At 53.1% G+C, this 20,769-nt stretch overlaps 1 protein-coding gene across 1 annotated transcript in view; it reads right to left on the reverse strand.

The window, feature by feature from the left end:
* Positions 1 to 16,720, reverse strand: part of ABCA13 (ATP binding cassette subfamily A member 13) — a 125,818-nt gene extending 109,098 nt beyond the window's left edge. The window contains exons 1-3 of the mRNA XM_059711290.1: positions 16,652 to 16,720; positions 11,026 to 11,119; positions 10,161 to 10,284 (exon numbers count right to left, since the gene is read on the reverse strand). Of these exons, the coding sequence (XP_059567273.1) occupies positions 10,161 to 10,284; positions 11,026 to 11,119; positions 16,652 to 16,720 (287 nt within the window). The remainder of the gene's footprint in view (positions 1 to 10,160; positions 10,285 to 11,025; positions 11,120 to 16,651) is intronic.
* Between the last annotated feature and the right edge of the window lie 4,049 nt (positions 16,721 to 20,769).

Genomic DNA, 20,769 nt, shown 5'->3' on the forward strand with positions numbered 1-20,769 from the left:
CAGAGACCGTAAATTCCTTCATTATCGTGTTAATTTTGACTGTTGGCTATCCTGCGCCCATCTAAGTATGTGTCTATCATTTCACTTTTATCCAGTCCCAGAGGTTTCTCCCGCCTCCCTAATCTATCACCAGTGGATTTCATGTAACCCACCTACGTCCCCTCCTTTGATTACAATTATACAAATAGATGAAAACCCGCCATTCTCCTGAACGTAATCCCAAGCTGTTGAGATACTGCTTCCCAGCAATTGTCGACAGTTTGGCTCAAATAAACTCACAGAAATTCTTTACAGGTTTGAATGTTTTTACATTAACTCTTTGTGGACGAAAGGGGCCACATGCTGACCTGACAAGCTCAGGAGAGGCCTGCATGGCAGTTCTGCAGACTCGGAGACCTAAAGGAACCACAAAGGATGGTCTGAAATTAAACCTTAACTAAAAGCAGTGATGGTGGGCAGTTACGTCCTAAGCCGATATCTTCACCGATAAGGTCAACCTTTACCTGCACTGAGCCTGTCTGTCTTTTTGCATCTATGATAGCATGTCCTTGGGATGTCTGGGTCACTTGTGACTGTTAGGTCGGAGAGAGCCCAGGTTTGGATGCATGCAGGCATGTGATGAGATAATGAACTTCCCCTGGAATTTCTCACAGATCAACGTGCCAGACACAGATACCAGCTTCTTCTCCCTTGCCGGGGTCCAACCCCAGCGGGTCCAGGGGTCCCCAAAGGTGTGGACGGAGTCGGCGAAGAAGGAATGACACGGAGACAGCGTTCAGTTGATCAGCAGCCTAGCCAGGATCTCTAGCCAAGTTCTGGTCTCGATCTCCAGAGAGGTTCTGCTGCTGTTTATTGCCTTGTTACATCCGTATTTATACCAGTTGATTTTAATCCTGTCAATTTCTATTACAAAGGTTAGGGCGTTTCTTATCTCCATTCCAGGGAGTAAAGATTATGTAGCTTAAGCATGATTGTTTGTAGTGATTAACTACCCGCCTGGCACTTAGTTAAGGAGTTTCATCCCCTCCCTGACTTCAGGGAAAAATTCCTACCTGGGGAAACAACCTTTCTCGGAGAGGTGACCTTGGTTAAAACACACAGCGTTAAGGGGAGCAAACATATTAAGAACAGTATGCTATATACGCCAGGTCCCTTGAAACATATGCTGTGCAGATGTTTCTTTCCTGCAGCGACTGTGTCAAGCAGCAAGGATGGACCGGCTTCCGGCAAATTCCCCCTTTTTTATTTTTTAAATGCTCACGCATGCAAATCAGTGGCCACCTCTCAGATTGGGCCATTTAAGTCTCGGAAGAAGAGTGGCAAGCAATGATAGTGAGCATAGCTATAAACATAGTGGATGGAGCGCAGAAGGAGCCCCATTCCTGTAGAAGGTTGCCAGCCTCTTCAGTCAAGGGATTTCAGCTGTCCTCAAGTTATTGGTTTGATTGTCTTTGTTGGTCTGGCTAGCGGGCGGCGTCACTGGCGACAAGCTTCCCGAAGCGTCAGCAAGTTGAAGGGCTGCATCAAATGGTCCATCAGGGCTGTGGTTGATGGTGGTGTCGATGTCCGAGGAGGAGTAAGCTGTGCCCTCTGGATCCAGCTGATATTGAAAATGGAGGGTAGTAGAAAAAGAAGAGAAAGCAAAAGAACTACAAGGCATGGAAGTGTTTAGAAAAAAGAGGGAGAAGAAAGGGAAGAAGGCAGCATCCTGACACAGCCCTTTCCTTCAGCTTCCCCTTTCCCTGTGGTCCCAGGTAGAAATGGGAAACAAGTCCTATTGCAGTGAGAGGGCAGCTGCTGTCAGCCAGTCTCTGTCTTTACCTGGGTCCCGATCTGAGCTGGGCATGGGAAGCAGGAAGCAGCCATGGGGACAGGAGACCTTCATCAGAAGGGGCGAGTGTTCAAGCCCCTGCACCATTGGGGAGGGGGGTCTGTGCCCCACCTTTGTTGCACCCCAAGTTTTCTCCTACTGGCCCCCGACTGTGCCTGTCTTAGGTTGCCCCACCCTGTGGAGTCTTACCCGTCGTTGACTACCAGCCATCTCTGGGCCAAGTAGGGTGATGTGAGGTTCAGTTTTGTCTCCTTGATATCCTATGTCCCTCTGGCCTCCATGCCCAGCAACTGCCTTTGGATTCCCTCGCCTGCTGGCGGGGCTCTGGCATTGATCATAGGGAACTCAGGTTTCTTCTCTAGAGAGGGCCCAGCTTACGCCATTGGGCCAGAGACAGATCCATGGTACCAGCCACCATGAGGCTTCAACCTCAGCATGAACAGAGAGCTCAGGCAACAGCTATGGGCAATTGGATTGTAAGAAGAGGGTCCCTCTTGGCACAAGGGTAAGAGGCGCCAATACAGGACAAAGGAGAGTCCTGGAACAGGGCTTTCTCAGCCCAGGATGTCAGGCTCTTGGCACAAGACAACTCCATGTATGGGACATATACCAGACACCCCCTAGTCATGGCAGAAAAGGGAGGTGCCCTTCCTGGAACAGTAGGGTAGGGAGATTCTAGAAAAGGCTGTGTTCAGGAAAGAAGGAGAAAGGCCAAAGAACCAGCAAACAAGTAGTTAGATTTTTAAAAAAAGGAAAAAGGAAAGGAGATGTGGGGCAAAGCTGAGACATGTGGAAAGACAAAAAGGAGGCACATGTGATCCTCCCAGTGGACAGATTGTTCCAGCTCAGGGCTGCACATCTGCTGCAGACGGGCACTGGTCAGGTGTGCTATGATGAGGCAGAGATGGCGGGCGGTGAGACATAAGGTCGGACTAGACGGTCTGGAATCCACACAGGTGAGTCTGCGTCCTGTGGAAATATACAAGCATATCCTCTCCCCCAGGTTAAAAGTACATCAGGTCCCTTCCAGGCTCCTGTAAGCAAGTCTTTCCATTTGACGAGGGCTTTAGGTTTAGATAGATCAGGGTTCCAATGCCTGTACATCGGGGAATTTCCCTCAGAATCTACATTTAGTATATTAATTACAAATTGAGCATGTTGTAGAACATGATGAGGAGAGGAATATTTAAACTCATTTTCTTGTAATTTTTTAATTTGTGTTTTTAAAGTTTGGTGAGCCCTTTCTACTATTGCTTGGCCTTGAGGATTGTAGGGTATTCCTGTAGTATGTGCGATGCCGAATGTAGAGCATAAGTTTTTAAAAGCTCTAGAGGTATAGGCAGGCCCATTGTCAGTTTTAAGTGCCCTTGGTATTCCTAGGTAGGAAAAGCATTGGAATAGATGTTGACTTACATCTTTAAAGGCTTCTCCTGTACGTGCAGAAGCAAGGATAACATGAGAAAAGGTATCAATACAAACATGCACATAGCAAAGTTTGCCAAAAGATGGGACATGAGTAATATCCATCTGCCATAAGTCACAGGGTCTAAGTCCTCTTGGATTAACTCCAGTAGCAGGGCTAGGAAAATGAGTAGGACAATGGCCGCAGTCACGCACAATACTTCGAGCAGCTTCTCTAGATATGCGATAATATAGACGGAGAGCAGAAGCATTTTGATGGTGAATGGCATGAGACCGCCGGGCTTCTTCTAGAGCTGTACAAACTACTGGGCGAGTTAGTAAATCCGCCTGATAATTTCCTTTGCTTAAGGGTCCTGGTAGGCAGGAATGAGCTCTAATATGTCCAATATAGAAAGCCTTTTCTCGTTTGTGAATGCAAGTTTGTAGCTGAGTTAACAAAGAGAAAATGGCTGTTCTTCCTTGTGGGAGAGAGGCGGTCTCAATATGAGGAAATAATTTAACTATATATTGAGAGTCAGTGTACAAATTAAAGGGAACCTGTTGCAATTGTTCAAAAGCATAAATGACTGCCAAAAGCTCTGTTCTCTGAGCTGACGTCTCTAGAGTTTGTTGAACATGTGTTATTGAGTCAATGATTGTTACTGCCCTACCATTAGAGGAACCATCTGTGAATACTAAGGAGGCAGGAGGTGATAATGGTTCTTTTGAACATTTAATAGGAAATATAAACGGATGTAGGGAGAGAAATTGCAATATAGGTGATCTTGGCAAATGATGTAAAATTTGCCCTGGGAAGTTACCTATAGCTATTTGCCACTCTTCTTCAAATTGTAATAGTGTGTCTAATTGTTCTCTTTTATAAGGTATTATTATCTCAGTAACTTCTCTTCCAAAGAGTTCGATACTGCGTCGTCTACCTTTGATAATGAGAGTGGCCACTAGGGAGGGATAGGGTGGTACAATCTTCCTAGGAGTGACAGGTAAATGTATCCATTCTAATGGTCCTTCCTGCCACAAGCATCCTGTAGGAGTATATTTAGTGGCTAGAATAATTAAGGCCCAAGATTTGGAATAATCTAGATACTGTAGTTGCTGTTTATTGATGGCCTGTTCTATTTTTGCTATAGCCTTTTCTCCTTCTACAGTTAATTGTCGGGGAGACTTAGGGTTAGGATCTCCCTTTAAAATGTCAAATAGAGGTTTTAAGTCAAGAGTGGTTATTTTTAGATATGGCCTGACCCAGTTGATATCACCTAATAGTTTCTGATAATCATTCAATGTGTTTAAATGATCTTTTCTTAATTGTAGAGGCTGATGGGTGATAGTAGAGGTATGTAATATTCTGCCTAAGTATGAAAAAGAAGGTTCAGTCTGAATCTTTTCTGGGGCTATTTTTAGACCATGTTCTTCTAAAGCAAGGATGGTCTGAGTAAGAATTTCCTGTAAAGTAGCCCGATCTTTATGAGCTAGTAAAATATCATCCATATAATGAATAAGATATAGATCTGAAAATTTCTTTCTAATAACTTGCAATGCCTGATCTACAAACTTTTGACATAATGTAGGACTATTTTTCATCCCTTGTGGGAGAACCTTCCATTGGTATCTCTGATAAGGCTGTTTAAAGTTTTCTGATGGTATGCTGAATGCGAATCTTTGACAATCAGCTGGGTGAAGAGGTATAGTGAAAAAACAATCCTGTAAGTCAATAACAACAACACAATACTCCTGTGGAATTGCCACAGGGGAGGGCAATCCAGGTTGTAAGGAGCCCATATCTTCCATGGTGGCATTTATGGCTCTTAGATCTTGCAAAAGTCTCCACTTGCCTGATTTCTTTCTTATTACAAATATGGGTGTGTTCCAGGGACTATTTGATGGCTCTATATGTCCCTCTGCTAATTGCTGATCAATTAATTGTCGGGCTGCTGATATTTTCTCAGATGTTAAGGGCCATTGCTCAACCCATACTGGTTGTGACGATTTCCAGACTATGGGATCAGCAGTCCTAAGGGCAATGGCCCCAATTACAGATCCTGTCGAGGAGTGTGAGGTATTACTTTCCTTTCCTAATCCCTTTCCTGGATTAAATCTCGTGTCTGGCATCTGTGATGTTACTCTATCACTGGGGCTATATAATACAACTCCCATTTGAGACAAGATATCTCTTCCCCATAATGTAAAGGGGATAGTCGTAATTACATAGGGACAGAATGTTCCTGAATGTTGATCTTCATCAGCCCAAGTTAGAATCTGAGAACTCTTTTTTACATTAGATGCCTTGCCTAGTCCTACTAGGGAAGTGGAGGTGGTGTGCGTGGGCCATGAAGAGGGCCAATCCTTCTCTGCTATGCAGGAAACATCTGCTCCTGTATCCAATAGACCTTCAATTGGTTTTCCCTGAATTTGTAAAATTTTTGTAGGTCTAGTAGCATGGATTTCTTGTATCCAAAATGCTGCATCACTAGATCCAAAGCCTCCAGCCCCTCTAGCTTCCTGGGTAACAGCTGTCCCTATTTTATGTATTGGTAACAGGAGTAATTGGGCAATTCTCTGGTTGGGCTGAATCTGTATAGTTGTGGTGGGTGGGGAAAGTAAAATCTGTATTTCTCCTGTGTAGTCTGCATCAACAACTCCTGGGATGACTAAGATCCCCTGTAAGGAGGTGGAGCTCCGCCCTAATATTAAACCTACGGTTCCCTCAGGCAGCGGCCCAGACACTCCTGTAGGAATGGCTGCTACTGGCGAGTCTGGGGTTAGTATTGCATGGGTGGTTGAGTGGAGGTCCAATCCTGCACTGCCTGGGGTTGCCCTGAAGAGGTCACTGACTGATCGAAATTTGCAAAGGGGTTGAAGGTTGATGCCCCTATTATTGCAGGGGCCTGGGGCTGGCCCCTTCTCAAGTTTCCCAATTGAGGTGATGGGATATAACCTCCTTGGGAGCTATTTGTAGAGTTTAAAGGCCGACCATTTTTATGGTATTTTGATCTACATTCCTTTGCCCAATGGAATCCTTTCTGACATCGGGGACAAATGGTTTTTGGAGGATTAATATTATTCCCTAACGTATTTCCAGGCTGTCGAGGAGCTTGCCATCTGGCCTGAGTATTATTATTATTATTTTTATTTGGGCATTCTCTGCTAAAGTGCCCAGATAAGCCACAAGAGTAGCAGTTCATATTTCTTTTATTACCTATATTATTGCTGGCTTGTCCTATAGCCTGTACATATTGAGGGTATGTCTCCCCTTTGAGAGCTGCAGCTATAGCTACACCCTGTATAAATGCTGGACTTACATCAGCACACTGTTTTATAAAATCATTTATAGTTCCTGTTCTGCAAATCGGCCTTAATAAAGCCTGACAGGTATTATTAGCATTTTCAAAAGCCAGTTGTTTGATTAGGATATCGGCTGCCTCTTTGTTATTGATTACTCTCTTGACTGCCTGCATGAGGCGAGAAAGGAAATCCTGATATGGTTCCTCGACCTTCTGTTTAACCTCTGTAAGGGTGGTTGTTTTTCCTGCTGTACACGGTAGGGATTTCCAGGCACTTACTGCACAACTGGTTACTTTGGTAAGTGCCTCTGTGGGCATATTCATTTGCTCCTCAGCCGTGTTAAAATCACCTTCTCCTAATATCATGTCTAGGGTTATTCCTTTTCTGGTTTTTCCGCTAGTGGCTACAGCTTTCTTAGCAAGATCATCATATTCAGTTTTCCATAATAAGTAATCGCCTCCTGAGAGACAGGATTTACAAACCTGTGACCAATCATAAGGAGTCATCCATTTACTGGCTAGGGTTTCTACCAAGGTTTGTGTGTAAGGAGCTAGAGGTCCATATTCAGAGCAGGCCAATTTTAATTCTTTAAGTACTTTGTAAGGTATAGGCTCCAAGGTGGGGTTTCTATTCCCACCAGACTCATTCTCATATGTAACTGGGAAGCAGAGTGAGAATTCAAGATCTCCATTAGCTTCAGCTTCTCTTATCGCCCTTTGAAATTTAGACATGGAGCTCCTAGGAGCCACAGAACCTGGTTTAGGCTTCCTTTCTAATTTGGGGAGCCTGTTTTGAATGGGAGGGCCACTCTCCTCTCTACTGACTGGAAAGGACCAATGGTCATGTTTATGATATTTATTCTCCTCCCGATCAGTAGGCATAGCTAAATTGCTTTTAGATTGAGCTGAAGACAATGATGATGTATCCTCTCTGGGTGGAGCCGAGGGACTATTTAAATTTTGAGAAAGTTCAACCGTTTTTGCCTCTGGTGCCAAGGTGTCACAGATTGATTCCCAGAGGGAAAAGAAACATGGCAGGACCTCGTCAGATTCATGGTGTTTCTTTAATTGCTTTCCTACTTCAACCCAAGTTTTTAAATTAACAGTTCCATCCTCTGGAAGCCATTGACATACTTCTTCTATAAAACTTTCTGTCTCACTGGGAGTAACCTTAACTCCAATTCTGCTAGTAAGCATATGCGTTAAAAGATTAATACAAAGTCTTTTTTCTTTAGACTCAGTATGACCCATCCTGTCAATCTAAGTTTTGTACCAACTACCCGCTTACCCTACTTATCCTCTATAGGGGGGGTCTGAAGCACCCTACGGTGCAGTCCTATCCGTCCCAAGTATGGGGGGACTTACCTAAGGGAATCCTGTTCCAGGGGTTCCCAAAGGTGTGGACGGAGTCGGCGAAGACTATCCACCCTCTTCCTACGGTGGAGTCCGATCCGTCCCGAGTGTGGGGCGCTTACCTAGGGGTCCCTGTTCGGGCGCCAGATGCCGGGGTCCAACCCCAGCGGGTCCAGGGGTCCCCAAAGGTGTGGACGGAGTCGGCGAAGAAGGAATGACACGGAGACAGCGTTCAGTTGATCAGCAGCCTAGCCAGGATCTCTAGCCAAGTTCTGGTCTCGATCTCCAGAGAGGTTCTGCTGCTGTTTATTGCCTTGTTACATCCGTATTTATACCAGTTGATTTTAATCCTGTCAATTTCTATTACAAAGGTTAGGGCGTTTCTTATCTCCATTCCAGGGAGTAAAGATTATGTAGCTTAAGCATGATTGTTTGTAGTGATTAACTACCCGCCTGGCACTTAGTTAAGGAGTTTCATCCCCTCCCTGACTTCAGGGAAAAATTCCTACCTGGGGAAACAACCTTTCTCGGAGAGGTGACCTTGGTTAAAACACACAGCGTTAAGGGGAGCAAACATATTAAGAACAGTATGCTATATACGCCAGGTCCCTTGAAACATATGCTGTGCAGATGTTTCTTTCCTGCAGCGACTGTGTCAAGCAGCAAGGATGGACCGGCTTCCGGCACTCCCTGAATTCACATACCCCACACAGATAAGATAAGAACTTCGTCCTGAATATTCCTGAATATTCCGCCCACTCCCCTGCAGCTGAGACTTTCTCAGTTGAGTGTCATGATGACCCCTGCGGTGCAGACTTCCTCAGTTCAGGCCCCCCGCCCTCACCAAACACCTGAATAAAAAGATCCCCCTCCCTCCCTGGAGGCGCGACATTCACTGACCCCACCTTTTGGGTCAGTGGGTCTCGCCCGAGAACGCAAATAAACTTCTCCTTTTTCTTTCTGATTCACTCGGTTCTCTTTGTTCTCTTCGCCGCTTTTCTGGGCCACCTCACAGTGACTTCCCTTTTTATGGAGCCCCTGGGGCACAGCCAGGTGTGCTGGGCCCAGGACAGAGACCACAGATTCCTTCATCATCATGTTAATTGATCCTGCACCCCCCTAAGTATGTGTCCATCATCTTACTGTTTATCCAGTCCCAGGGGTTTCCCTGCTTTGCTTTGTCCCTCCTCCTTAATCTGTCACCAATGAATTTCATGTAACCCACCTACGTCCCTCCTTTGATTGGAATGTATAAATACGGATGTAACCCCGCCATTCTCCGGAGCACTATCTCAATTCGTTGAGGTTCTGCTTCCCGGCACATGTCGACAGTTTGGCGCCAATAAACTCACAAAAACTTTACAGGTTCCAATGGTTTTTTACGTTAACACCTTCCTCCTCCACACACACAAGAAGACCCTGACTGTCGTGGGCTCTGCTTTCAGACTATTTCCACATGATGCTCTTTGCATAATGCTTGGAGACATAATACCCAGCTCAGACAACGTAAGCGCCGTGTAGAGTGCACCAGGCTGCCCAAACTGCCTGGAAACGTCTGTTTCTTCTTGTAACTTACAGTTGAGAGGTAAAGAGCCTATGTTTTCACATCTTTACCTTTAAATGTCTTCGCTCATCAGTGGCAGGAGGTGCAGATGAACCGAAACGCAGGGCATTCCTAGCCGATAAGTTCAAACTACCGCCCGGAGCCAGCGCTCCCTCTCCCGCCCCCTCCCAGAGACCAGGGCCTCGCAGTGAACGCCCTTTGTTTTGACTCTTGTTTCAGAAAAGACTTCCCGCTCTTTCTCTTTTGGGTCTTTGATGCCACAGGAACCACAGGTGTGGCCTGGGGAAGGGTCAGAGCTGCACACCTGTCGCCTGGTGAAGGGAGGGGCCAGGCCCAGAAGGAAAAGCTCAGTTACGGCGGCAGGGGCGCGGCCAACAACCACACGGGCGGCTCAGGCCAGCACTGGGCACCCGCGTGAACGGGTAGCTCAGCAGGTCGCTCTGAAGTCGGGCTCAACCACAGGAAACAAACCTTTGCATGCAAATGGCATGTGCCAGTTTCTCAGCAACCACTTTGTGAACAGCCGTGGGAACCACTCAGGCTGGAAAGGCACTGCCGTGCGCGTCTGCGTTTACTAAACAGTTTTCCTTGTCACTCTACCTCTGTGCTTGTCATGACCTCTGACCCGTCCCCAGTGACCGAGGTGCTACTGAAAGCCTGGCGCCTGTGCTCGCCCCGCTCCCCCCGGGCTCAGAGGCGCTGCGTCTCTTACCGGAGATGGTGCTGCGTGGGCCCCGGGTCGCTCGTGTTCCGGCACCGCGCCCCGGTGTTGCAGAGGAGGCCCCGGACAAAAGGGAGGACACCCCGGCTGGGCAGGTCCCGGGGCTGCAAGTAACCTGGAGGTGGGTGCAAGGAGATGACCCATGCACGCGGCAGCAGAAATGCACTGCTACTGAGTTAGAATCGGAAGAGCAACCTGTCCTATCATGCTATTGCCTAATTAATTCTGTTCCGCTCAGACGGAGGGGAGGGGGGGGAGGGGAGGGGTTTTTAATTTGGGCAAAATGTTGAAGTCTAATACCCCTTGCATTCTTAAATGTTTGAGTGTAGCTGCTAATGATCATATAAAACGAGGAAGTTTAGAAAAACCGGACGGGACCCTAGGTTTTCAGGACTAATGTGGCCCCAATAAGCCAGCTCCCTTAGGCAAGTGCTGCTCACGTTCCCCCCGACTCTTGGCACACACTCCGCCCCCTGCCCTTCACACACACACACACACACACACACACACACACACACACGCGATGGATGAGAACGGCTGGGACGCTGGTAACTGTCGGGAATGTGGAAGTCACACATCCACGCGGCGGGCCCCACAGAACCGGGTGGACAGCTGCCCACGAGCCCCGGTGGGTCAGCGTAGCTAGAAGAAGCAGTCTGTCCGGCCGAGTGAGCAACCATGTGGCTGTTACTCCAAGAGGGAAGCTGTAAACGCTGCTGCCGACAGCCCAGAACCGCAGCCTCTGCGATAGGACAGGGGAGCCCTCCCGTGCGTCCGCTCAGAGCCCGAGCTCCCGGGAGCGGAAGCAGGGCTGCACGCTCTCCCTGAGATCTGCAATGAGGGGACGGACACTCACAGTTGTCTCGGTGCCGGGGGGGTTCTTGAAAACGAAGTGCTGTCAGGATGACGAACAGGATGCATGGCCAGAGGAACTCCGCGAGGCAAAGGACCTGGGGAAGTGGTTGGTTTTACATAAAATAGTGCTGAATAAACTGCAAAGCGTGACGGTGTCTCCATCTCTTAAAAAATGGCAAACTGGCCCGGCTCAGTGGCTCCGTGGTTGAGCATCAGCCTATGAACCAGGAGGTCACGGTTCGATTCCTGGTCAGGGCACAGGCCTGGGTTGCAGGCTCGGTCCCCAGAGCGGGGCGTGCAGGAGGCAGCCGGTGGATGATTCTCTCTCATCACTGATGTTTCTCTCTCTCTCCCTCTCCCTTTCTCTCTGAGATCAATAAAAACATTTTTTTAAACATTGTTTTAAAATGGCACACTGGCCAGGCTGAGCCCCTGTGAAGGTGTCATCGCCAGCCCTGCCCTGGGTCTCTGAGAACAATGGTTGGGGACAGGGCCCCAGAGGTCGCTGGAGAAAGGAGAGGAAGCAGAGGCCGCAGGCAGGCTCTTCTCAGGTGCCGAGGTCAAGGAGACCAGGCCCGTCCTCACTCGCACGCCCTGCAGTGCTGCCAAGCCCTCAGTCACCCACCCTCGCCCTCCCAGCTAGCAGTGGGGAGCCCGCTTTGCACACAGCACACCAAGGACATAGCTCGTTTGCCCCGTACCCTTGCACCAGCTGTGACGGAACCTGGGCTGAATCTCAGGCCTGAAGACGAAGTAACTTTCCTTCCGCTTGAACAAAGCGTCAGACAGAGTTCAAAACCATTTCTTGTTGTTTATCTGTTAATCTTCACACAAGGATTTTTTTTCCCATTGATTTTTAGGGAGAAGGAAAGACAGAAACACCGATGTGAGAGAGACACATCGGTTGGCTGCCTCCTGCACGCACCCCGACCAGGACCCAGGCCAGGGAGTAGCAAAGTGCGTGCCCTTGATGGGAATCGAACCCAGGGCCCTTTTACCCACAGGCTGATGCTCTATCCACTGAGCCAAACCAGCCAGGGCAAACCCATTCCTAAATCCTCCAGTTGCTCAGGGAGCTGGTGGTTCTGGTTGCAACTGAAAACCACAAGGAATAAAACATTCCGTGCAAACAATAAAACTGTAAAGGAATGAAGGAGGGAGACGCACTGGGTGAGAGGACACCCCTCTGGGGTGCGGCTAGAATATCCAGGAAGCGGCTGGAGGCCTGTAATTAGCCCAGGTCTCCGCTCCTTGGAGACAAAGGGCTCTGCGCTGGGCGTGAAATTCCATTGTGCCTTGGGGCATGCGGGCCGGGCCTCTCAGAAGGGGACGCTTTCCCAGAGTATCAGGTTTGTTTGTAAAACAGCAAGGAACGCGGGTTCACACTCACAGCGAGAGCCTGAACCTGCCACTCGGCCCCCCACCCACGGGGGGGGGGGGGGGGGGGCAGGGTGCGGCGGGGTCCTCGCTCCCTCTGTGCTGAGCCCAGAAGGTGAGGGGTCTTAGGGAGGACGACTTGGAGGGAGTCTCTTTACTTGACGCCAGTGGGCTAAGCAGCATCTTTCTCCCTGGGGTGGGGGTGGGGGTGGCACTGAGTCCAAGCCACCTGGGGGGCGCTGTCCCATTCAGAAGGCCCAAGCAATGGGGGCGAGCATGAGTCTCCTTGGGCTCACAGGACAGAGCCAACACGCCGCCATGGGCTGAACTGTGCCCCCAAATTCCCTCGCTGAAGTCCTGACCCCTGACCTCGGACCAGCAGCTGATTTGGGAACAGGGCTCGCAGGTGCGGTTGGTTAAGATGAGGTTCCAGGCAGCAGGTGGGCCTCGTCCGGCCGGGCTGCGTCCCATAAAACGAGAACCGATGCCCTGCTCCGTCCTTTAGAAACAGCCCGAGCTTCCATCTGTCGCTGTAACAACCTGCTTCCACATAAAAGGAATGCATTTTGCCCTGCTCTGTTGCTCAGTGGTTAGAGCCTCAGCCCACAGACTGCAGGGTTGCGGTTCAATTCCCAGTCAAGGGCACGAACCTTGGTTGCAGGCTCAATCCCCGTTCCCAGTCGGGGTGTGAACAGGAGGCAACTAATCGATGTGTCTCTCTCACATCGATGTTTCTCTCCCTCTCCCTTCTACTCTCTCTCTAAAGAAAAAAAAAAAAATCAATGGGAAAAATATTCTTGGGTGAGGATTTTTAAAAAAAAGAATGCATTTTCCCCAAATAGTTGAGTAAAATTGTCAGAAACAAAAATAAGGAGAAGCTAGGACACAGACAAACAGAGGGGAGACATGAGAGCACCCAGAGGCCCCAGGAGGACCCAGCCCACCCACACCTGGACCTAACTCTCCTCGACGCCGCGCTGAGATATAAGCATGAGCTGAAGGCGCGGCCTTGGTATTTGTTACAGCTGCGCTGACTGATACACTCCCCACCGTGGGGCTGCCCACCGACGGCCTTGCCCGGCCGCGGAGAGCCCGTGTGGCTCACCAGGACTCCAGGTGAAAGGATTTGGTGCACGAGCCTCCGTCACCCCTTTTAGCACAAGATTCCACATCAGTGACTCCATTTTTAACCATTTTTAGTGTAAAACCACTGACAGGTCATCATTCCTTTAACCCAGTGGTTCTCTACCTTCTGGCCCTTTAAATGCAGTTCATGTTGTGACCCAGCCATAAAATTATTTCCGTGGCTACTTCATCACTGTCATGTTGCTCCTGTTAGGAATTGTCATGTAAATACCTGATACGCAGGATGGTCTTAGGCGACCCCTGTGAAAGGGTCGTTCGGCCGCCAAAGGGGTCGCGGCCCACAGGTTGAGAACCGCTGCTTTAACTCCTTCCCCAGCATTTGCAGCCCCGATCTGTTATTGCTCAAACTTCCTGTTTTTCCCTCATGTGAAGCTATTCTGCTGCTTTTTAAAAAACACAACCACCCGCTTGGGTCCCCTCCCTGCAGCAGGGAGCTTTTCTGTAATGAAACTTGGCTTTTGCTCAAAAAACAAAACAAAACAAAAAGACCATACACACCCAACAACTACAGCGTCTGGTCAGAAACCACCCTTCCATCCTTTTCCCACCTGCCTATCGGAGAGGTCAGGCTCCTGACCTCTAACCTCTGGGTCCTGCTCAGCCTCTTGGACCTTCTAGCACATGAAAACCACATAGGTGATGACCTGTGATGATACAAAACCAGCAAAACTCTACCTCTAAGACTTAAACTAATTTAAAAGAAAAAGTTACTTGACTTCTGGGGCTGGATATCTGTCATTTTTTGCAATTTCCTAAAATACAGAAACTGTGAGCAACGTGTTCATTGCCTCCAAGGGAAACTATTCATTAACACCAAGTTCGGCTTTTAGCACCTGAATCCAGGGGTGGACAAAACCTCAAAGAAATGTGAGGGTTTTGTTTTATAAAAGCACACGCACATGCACACACGCACATGCACACGCACATGCACATGCACACACGCACATGCACATGCACACACGCACACACACGCACGAACGCACACATGCAGGTTCTGAGGTGGGAGGTCCTTGGAGCTCAGGCTGAGGATTTTAGAGAAAACAAGTGGCTTCCCAGTCGGGCTGTGAGGACCAGGCCCTAAGGCAGGAGGCAGATACCAAGCCTTTCCTGGGGTTCTCTAACAGGAGGGGGGGTGGCTTGAACTCAGCTTTGTGCTGAGTGGAGAGCCCCCCAGTGTGGAGCCGAGAGCCTCAGGGGCTTCCTGGGAGCCAGGGAAGAAGCCAGGGGGAGGAGAAGCCTGGAGGGGGAGAAGCCTGGGGGGGGAGAAGCCTGGGGGAGGGGAGAAGCCCAGGGGGGAGGAGAAGCCCAGGGGGGAGGAGAAGCCTAGGGGTTAGGAGAAGCCCAGGGGGGAGGAGAAGCCCAGGGGAAGGAGAAGCCTAGGGGGAGGAGAAGCCTAGGGGGGAGGAGAAGCGGGGGGGGGGGGGAGAAGCCTAGGGGGAGGAGAAGCCCAGGGGGGAGAAGCCCAGGGGGGAGGAGAAGCCCAGGGGGGAGAAGCCCAGGGGGGAGGAGATGCCCAGGGGGAGGAGAAGCCCAGGGGGGAGGAGAAGCCTAGGGGGAGGAGAAGCCCAGGGGGAGGAGAAGCCCAGGGGGGAGGAGAAGCCCAGGGGGAGGAGAAGCCCAGGGGGGAGGAGAAGCCTAGGGGGAGGAGAAGCCCAGGGGGGAGGAGAAGCCCAGGGGGGAGGAGAAGCCTAGGGGGAGGAGAAGCCCAGGGGGGAGGAGAAGCCCAGGGGGGAGGAGAAGCCTAGGGGGAGGAGAAGCCCAGGGGGGAGGAGAAGCCCAGGGGGAGGAGAAGCCCAGGGGGGAGGAGAAGCCCAGGGGGAGGAGAAGCCCAGGGGGGAGGAGAAGCCCAGGGGGAGGAGAAGCCCAGGGGGGAGGAGAAGCCTGGGGGGAGGAGAAGTCGGGGTTAGGAGAAGCCCGGTGAAGGAGCCATCATTTGCGTCTGTGTCTAAGAGAAAGTGGCCCTGAAAGCAAGAATCCAGTGGATCGTGTGGAGAGGGAGGAGGTTGAGCCGAGTTTTATTATTTTCGTCGGCCCCGCGAACCCACCGTCGGGAGAGGACCACGCATTTTTAGGACAAGACGTCCTTGCATGAAGCTCAGCTCAGCCCCTCCACTGGCCCAGGTCCTCGGGAAACGCTCACCACACCCAAAGGCCAGCACCAGCGCTCATTGTGGGGGGAATTGGAGCCCGCTGACCGGGGAGGGGACAGGGCAGTCAGGCCAGACGCAGACAGAGACTGGAGGCACCTGTCTGAGAAAGGCCCCTGCGCCCCGAGAACATCACCGCACCCCAAGGACAGTCACTGCACCCCGAGAACAGTCAGTGCGCCCTGAGAACAGTCACTGCGCCCTGAGAACAACACTGCGCCCCGAGAACAGTCACTGTGCCCTGAGAACAACTCTGCGCCCCGAGGACAGTCACTGCACCCCGAGAACATCACTGCACCCCGAGAACAGTCACTGTGCCCTGAGAACAGTCACTGTGCCCTGAGAACAACTCTGCGCCCCGAGGACATCACTGCGCCCCGAGAACAGTCAGTGTGCCCTGAGAACAGTCACTGCGCCCTGAGAACAACTCTGCGCCCCGAGGACATCACTGCGCCCCGAGAACAGTCAGTGTGCCCTGAGAACAGTCACTGTGCCCTGAGAACAACTCTGCGCCCCGAGGACATCACTGCGCCCCGAGAACAGTCAGTGTGCCCTGAGAACAGTCACTGTGCCCTGAGAACAACTCTGCGCCCCGAGGACATCACTGCGCCCCGAGGACAGTCACTGCGCCCCGAGAACAGTCACCACGCCCCGAGAACAGTCACTGCGCCCCGAGAACAGGACGCACGGACTAAGGGTCATGGACTAAGGTCACACCTGGTCCCGCCGCCGGAGGACCCACAGGTTAGAGTTCACAAGAGGCGAATCCACGGCTGCTGAAACTCCGCCTGCTGTCCTTTCCGAGCCCCCACGCCCGCCTCTCCTGACCACACGCCGCAGATGGTGCTCGGGCCTCGGGTCTCGCCGAGGGCAGGTCCCGGCTCACGGCCTGAGCCTCCGGGCTCCCTGCAGGAGGGGCAGCCCCACGCCCTCGGTCCCCCCCAGGGGCCCACTCACCCGGTGCCGGCATCGGACCAGCCAGTTCTTCCAGACCAGGGCCCCCAGCTGGCGCCCGGCCGGCCACATGCTTTCTGGGCGGGAAGCTCTGCTCTGGGCGGAGAGCCGAGGGCGGCTTATACCTGCGGCCGGGGGGCGTGTGCTCCTCAGTCACACCCCCCCCCCCCCCCGCAGAGGCGGTGACGCCAGCGGGGCCATGCCCCCCCCCCCAGCGGGCATCCGACGCCCTCCTGCTGAGTGTCTGCAGGGAAATCTCTCCTTTCCCGGCAGAGAGCTGAGGCCGGGGCAGCCCTGGGGCCTCTCCCGGGAAGGGAGCGAGCTCCCCCTGCACCCAGCCCCCCTCGGGCTGATGGATGGGGTCACTCCTCCCAGAGGACATGGCAGGGCTGGACCCCGGGACCAGGGGCGGAGGGCTCACCTCAGAGGCACTGTTGCCCCTCCCCCCTCTATCCTCGCCTTCACCTGCTCGCCCCAAAGGCTGGGACCCGCATGCGGAGGCCGTGAGGAGGCACAGCCGAGGGTCCGCCCCCCTGCAGCTCGAGGGGAGGGGACCCTGAACCCAGGGGATTCCCGCGCCTTCGCCTTTCACCAGCCCCACGGCTCAGACGGCTCAGCGGCAGCTGCTGCACAGCCTCCGCCCGAGGCCAAGGCCGGGCGGCCGGGCTCCTGGGCCCCTCGGACACCCAGAGTCTGTGGTCACCCGTTTCATAAAGCGCTTCACCCGCCCTGAGTCCCGGCCGATGGCTTTTGCAATGGGAACCCGGCCCGGGCCTCAGCAGCGGGCGGCCCAAGTGCCCTGCGGGCCTGCCTTTCCCAGACCATAGCTTTCACCTTCTAGTTACACATTTCCCGCTCCAGCGTGAGGGCCACCGCCTGGCGGGGGGGCGGCGGGGGGGGGGGAGCTCGCACGCATGGGCACGCACGCACAGACTTGGGTTTGCTGTTGCCAGTGCCCTGTCTCCCTGGCCTCACCTTCTCCAGGCCCATTCTGTCCTCTGAGTGTCGCTACCTGGTTCCTTTGGCAGGTAACACGCCTGATCCTTTGCAGGTAACACACCTGATCCTTTGCAGGTAACATGAACAGCACTTCCCATCCTGGGAGACGGTCATTATTTCTAAAAACCAGGATTAGGACACTCCCCAGTCATGGGGTGCTCCTATTTCAGGTCTGTACCGGCCAGTTTGCATGCACGTACGTGATTGCGACCAGCTCCAGGACTGTGGGATCATAGGTGTCTTGTTGACCTGCACCTGCAGGCGGGACTGGGTCATGACCACCCCAGGGACCGATTCTCGCAGCTGACAAAGGAGGCCCCAGCTGCTAAGCTGGCCCGTGTGCGCCTGCAGGCGAGGCCCGCCGGGAGGCTGGGCGGGGCCTGCACCTGACCCAGGTCCGGAGGGAACGTGGAGCAGGCGGACAGGCTTGGTCTGAAAGGATCCTGAGGATGGGACGTCCTGGGGACCCGCTCTGACGCGGAGGCTGCCACGAAGGAGAGCCGGTCGCTCTACGCCGGGTCCCCCGCTGCTCCGTGCCTACAGGGATCACAGGACCGGCCCGCGTCCGCTCCTTGCTGCCTCCCCACCCCATCGCTTCTCCCCTGCCACTCAGCTAGATCCTTTCCATTAAGGCTGGAGTCCGCGGAGAGGTGGCCAGGAGGCCGGCACACAGCGTGGAGAGGACGGGCTAAATCCAGGACAGCCAGACCTGCCGGCCAGTGCTGCTCAGTGGCTGAATGTCGCCCCATGCACCACCCAGAGGTCGCCAGTTCAATTCCCAGTCAGGGCACCTGCCCAGCAGGGGGCGTGCAGGAGGCAGCCCATAGATGTTTCTTTCTCATCAATGCTTCTCTCTCTCTCCCTTCCTCTCCCTGAAATCAATTTTAAAAAGCACAGGGAGGGCGAGGCCCCGAGGGCTGAGACCCTCGTCTCCGTCCCTCCGCACTCATGGAGCCCTGCCCGGGCGCCTGCTGCAGACTAACGTGCTTCGGCCAGAGCTGACGAGCTCCCCCGGATGAGCACGCCCCAAACCTGGATGTAGGAGATTAACACACACACACAAGGCTGGTCCCTCTGAAAGGTTATGCTAATGCAGTTTAAAAACGGAAACGTAAATTATCCCGCAGCTTCAGGTGAAATGGCCTCTTTGTCTCGGTTTAAAAGCTTTATTAGAATTAGGGGCAATAAGCAATTAGAAGTTTTAGAGTTGAAAGAACTTGCATGACCCAAATGTTCCTTATTTAATTGTAATTTATAAACCCTGAAAAAAATAACCTCTTGGGTGATTTAAATAACTCATTTTCTCTGACACTGAAATTCCATCCAGCTAATTTCAATAACTTCTATGAATCTGAATCAGTCTTGCTCCTCGCTCTAATAGAAAACCATAATTCCAACTTGTAGCGAAAGCATATTTGTTCCAAAGACGGAAAATGGATAGAAACACGAGGTTTCATCTTCCTGTGCTGTCTGGTGCCCTCGGAGCTAAGGAAATTAAAGGAACCCCCATAAATCCATTGGGGACGTCGAGAGGGAGGCCACCCACACCCGAGTGGGTGGGCAGGAGGGCGGTGAGGAGGGCTCCCGCCTGTCCTGCTGCGGAATCTGAGGCCTAAATCACACTCTCCCACCTCCCATTTGCGCTGAATAGTACTTCTCCATGAAAACACCGGAACGCCTCACCCCAGTTTCACCTACACCTGGACACCTCGCCCTGGGGCCCCCCACCCCCCAATTACAAGGTGCCTGAGACACCAGACTCAGTTTCCCAAATCGGACCTGACAGTTCCATCAGAACGGACCCAGCATCGTCCCCAATTCTCTCTGACCCGCCCAGGCAGCGAGGGCATAGTGTCGCTGTCACCTGCCCCTGCTCGGAGGGCCGCTCTCATCACCGGGGAGGGAGGGAGCCGGGAGCAGGCCAGGACCCGGACGGGTGGCCGTGCAGCGAGGAACCCAGATAACATGTGTTTGAGGGCGTTTCCCAGGTCACCTTGAGTCACCTTAGTAACCAGACTAATTCCGAGTCCAGTTGTCCGCATAGAAGTGTATTCTTATCCCATCAAAACAAGCTCCTTTGCTCAGAGGGCGCTCCCTGCGCTGGGCACTGTCCGGCCCCACGAGGTCAGCTCGCAGCCTCCCGCCCGCCATGAGGGAGGGGCCGCCCGCTGACAGGAAGCACCTGTAGGGTAAGTGACGTGTCGTCCCACCCGTGGCAGCAGGAGGTGGTGCAGGCCGGCTTCGAGCCTCAGGTCCTCGTGGGAGCCCTGGTCCCCCCACCCTGCCCCTCGGGGGCCTCAGCTCCAGGTTCTGGGAGGAGGCCCCTGAGACCAGCCCTCTGGCTGGGAGGAGCTCCTTCGGCTTCAATGTGCCAGTTGCCCAGTGTGGGTGCCCCCTCTGCTGGCCAGGTGCGCTCCCAGGAGTGGCCAGGTCCCTAGAGGCCACAGGTGCCTGGGAAGGGTGGGAGGGGCCCCGGGTGGGAGGGACCCCCACAGGCCAGGTGATGAGTTCCTCCCTCCTCCCAGGCAAGTGTGGGGCCGAGGCCCACTGGGTCTGGCGACTATCCACCCAGAAGCGAGCCTGCGTCCACAGCGCACTGGCCCCGGGGCCACTCTCAGCCGGGGCTGAGGTTGGACGGGCAACACCCAGCTGGAGTCTGGGGCACTTGGGAACTTGGGGACAGGTGGGAGAAGAGGACAGTGGCCTGGGACCGGGAGCACAGAGGCCGGGTCCTGCGCCCCGGGCTGGGGTCATAGCGGACAGGCTCCCCGGGGGCTCTGACGGCCGGCCCTCCAGCGCTTGCCCTCCTGGTCAGCCTCCTGGTCGGGGCAGCAGAGCCACTGGCCGAGGCGAGGGAGAGCCCCGGAGCTGCTGCTCCACAGCACGGCCTCCAGGCGCGAGCAGGGAGCGGCTCCTCCTCTGAGCCGACCTGACCCTCCGCCTGGAGTGACTCAGGGTCCCAGGGAAGGGCCTTCGCTGGAGCGCACGGGCCACACACAGCGACACCCCGGGTCTGACACTGCCCTGGCCCCGTCACTCAGCTGACCGCCAGAGCAGAGCCGGACACGGTGGGGGCGCAGGACAGGCGGGGGGAAGGGGCCTCCGGGCACAGCTAGGAAACA

This window comes from Myotis daubentonii, chromosome 10, assembly GCF_963259705.1.
Source record: "Myotis daubentonii chromosome 10, mMyoDau2.1, whole genome shotgun sequence".
Taxonomy (NCBI): Eukaryota; Metazoa; Chordata; class Mammalia; order Chiroptera; family Vespertilionidae; genus Myotis; species Myotis daubentonii.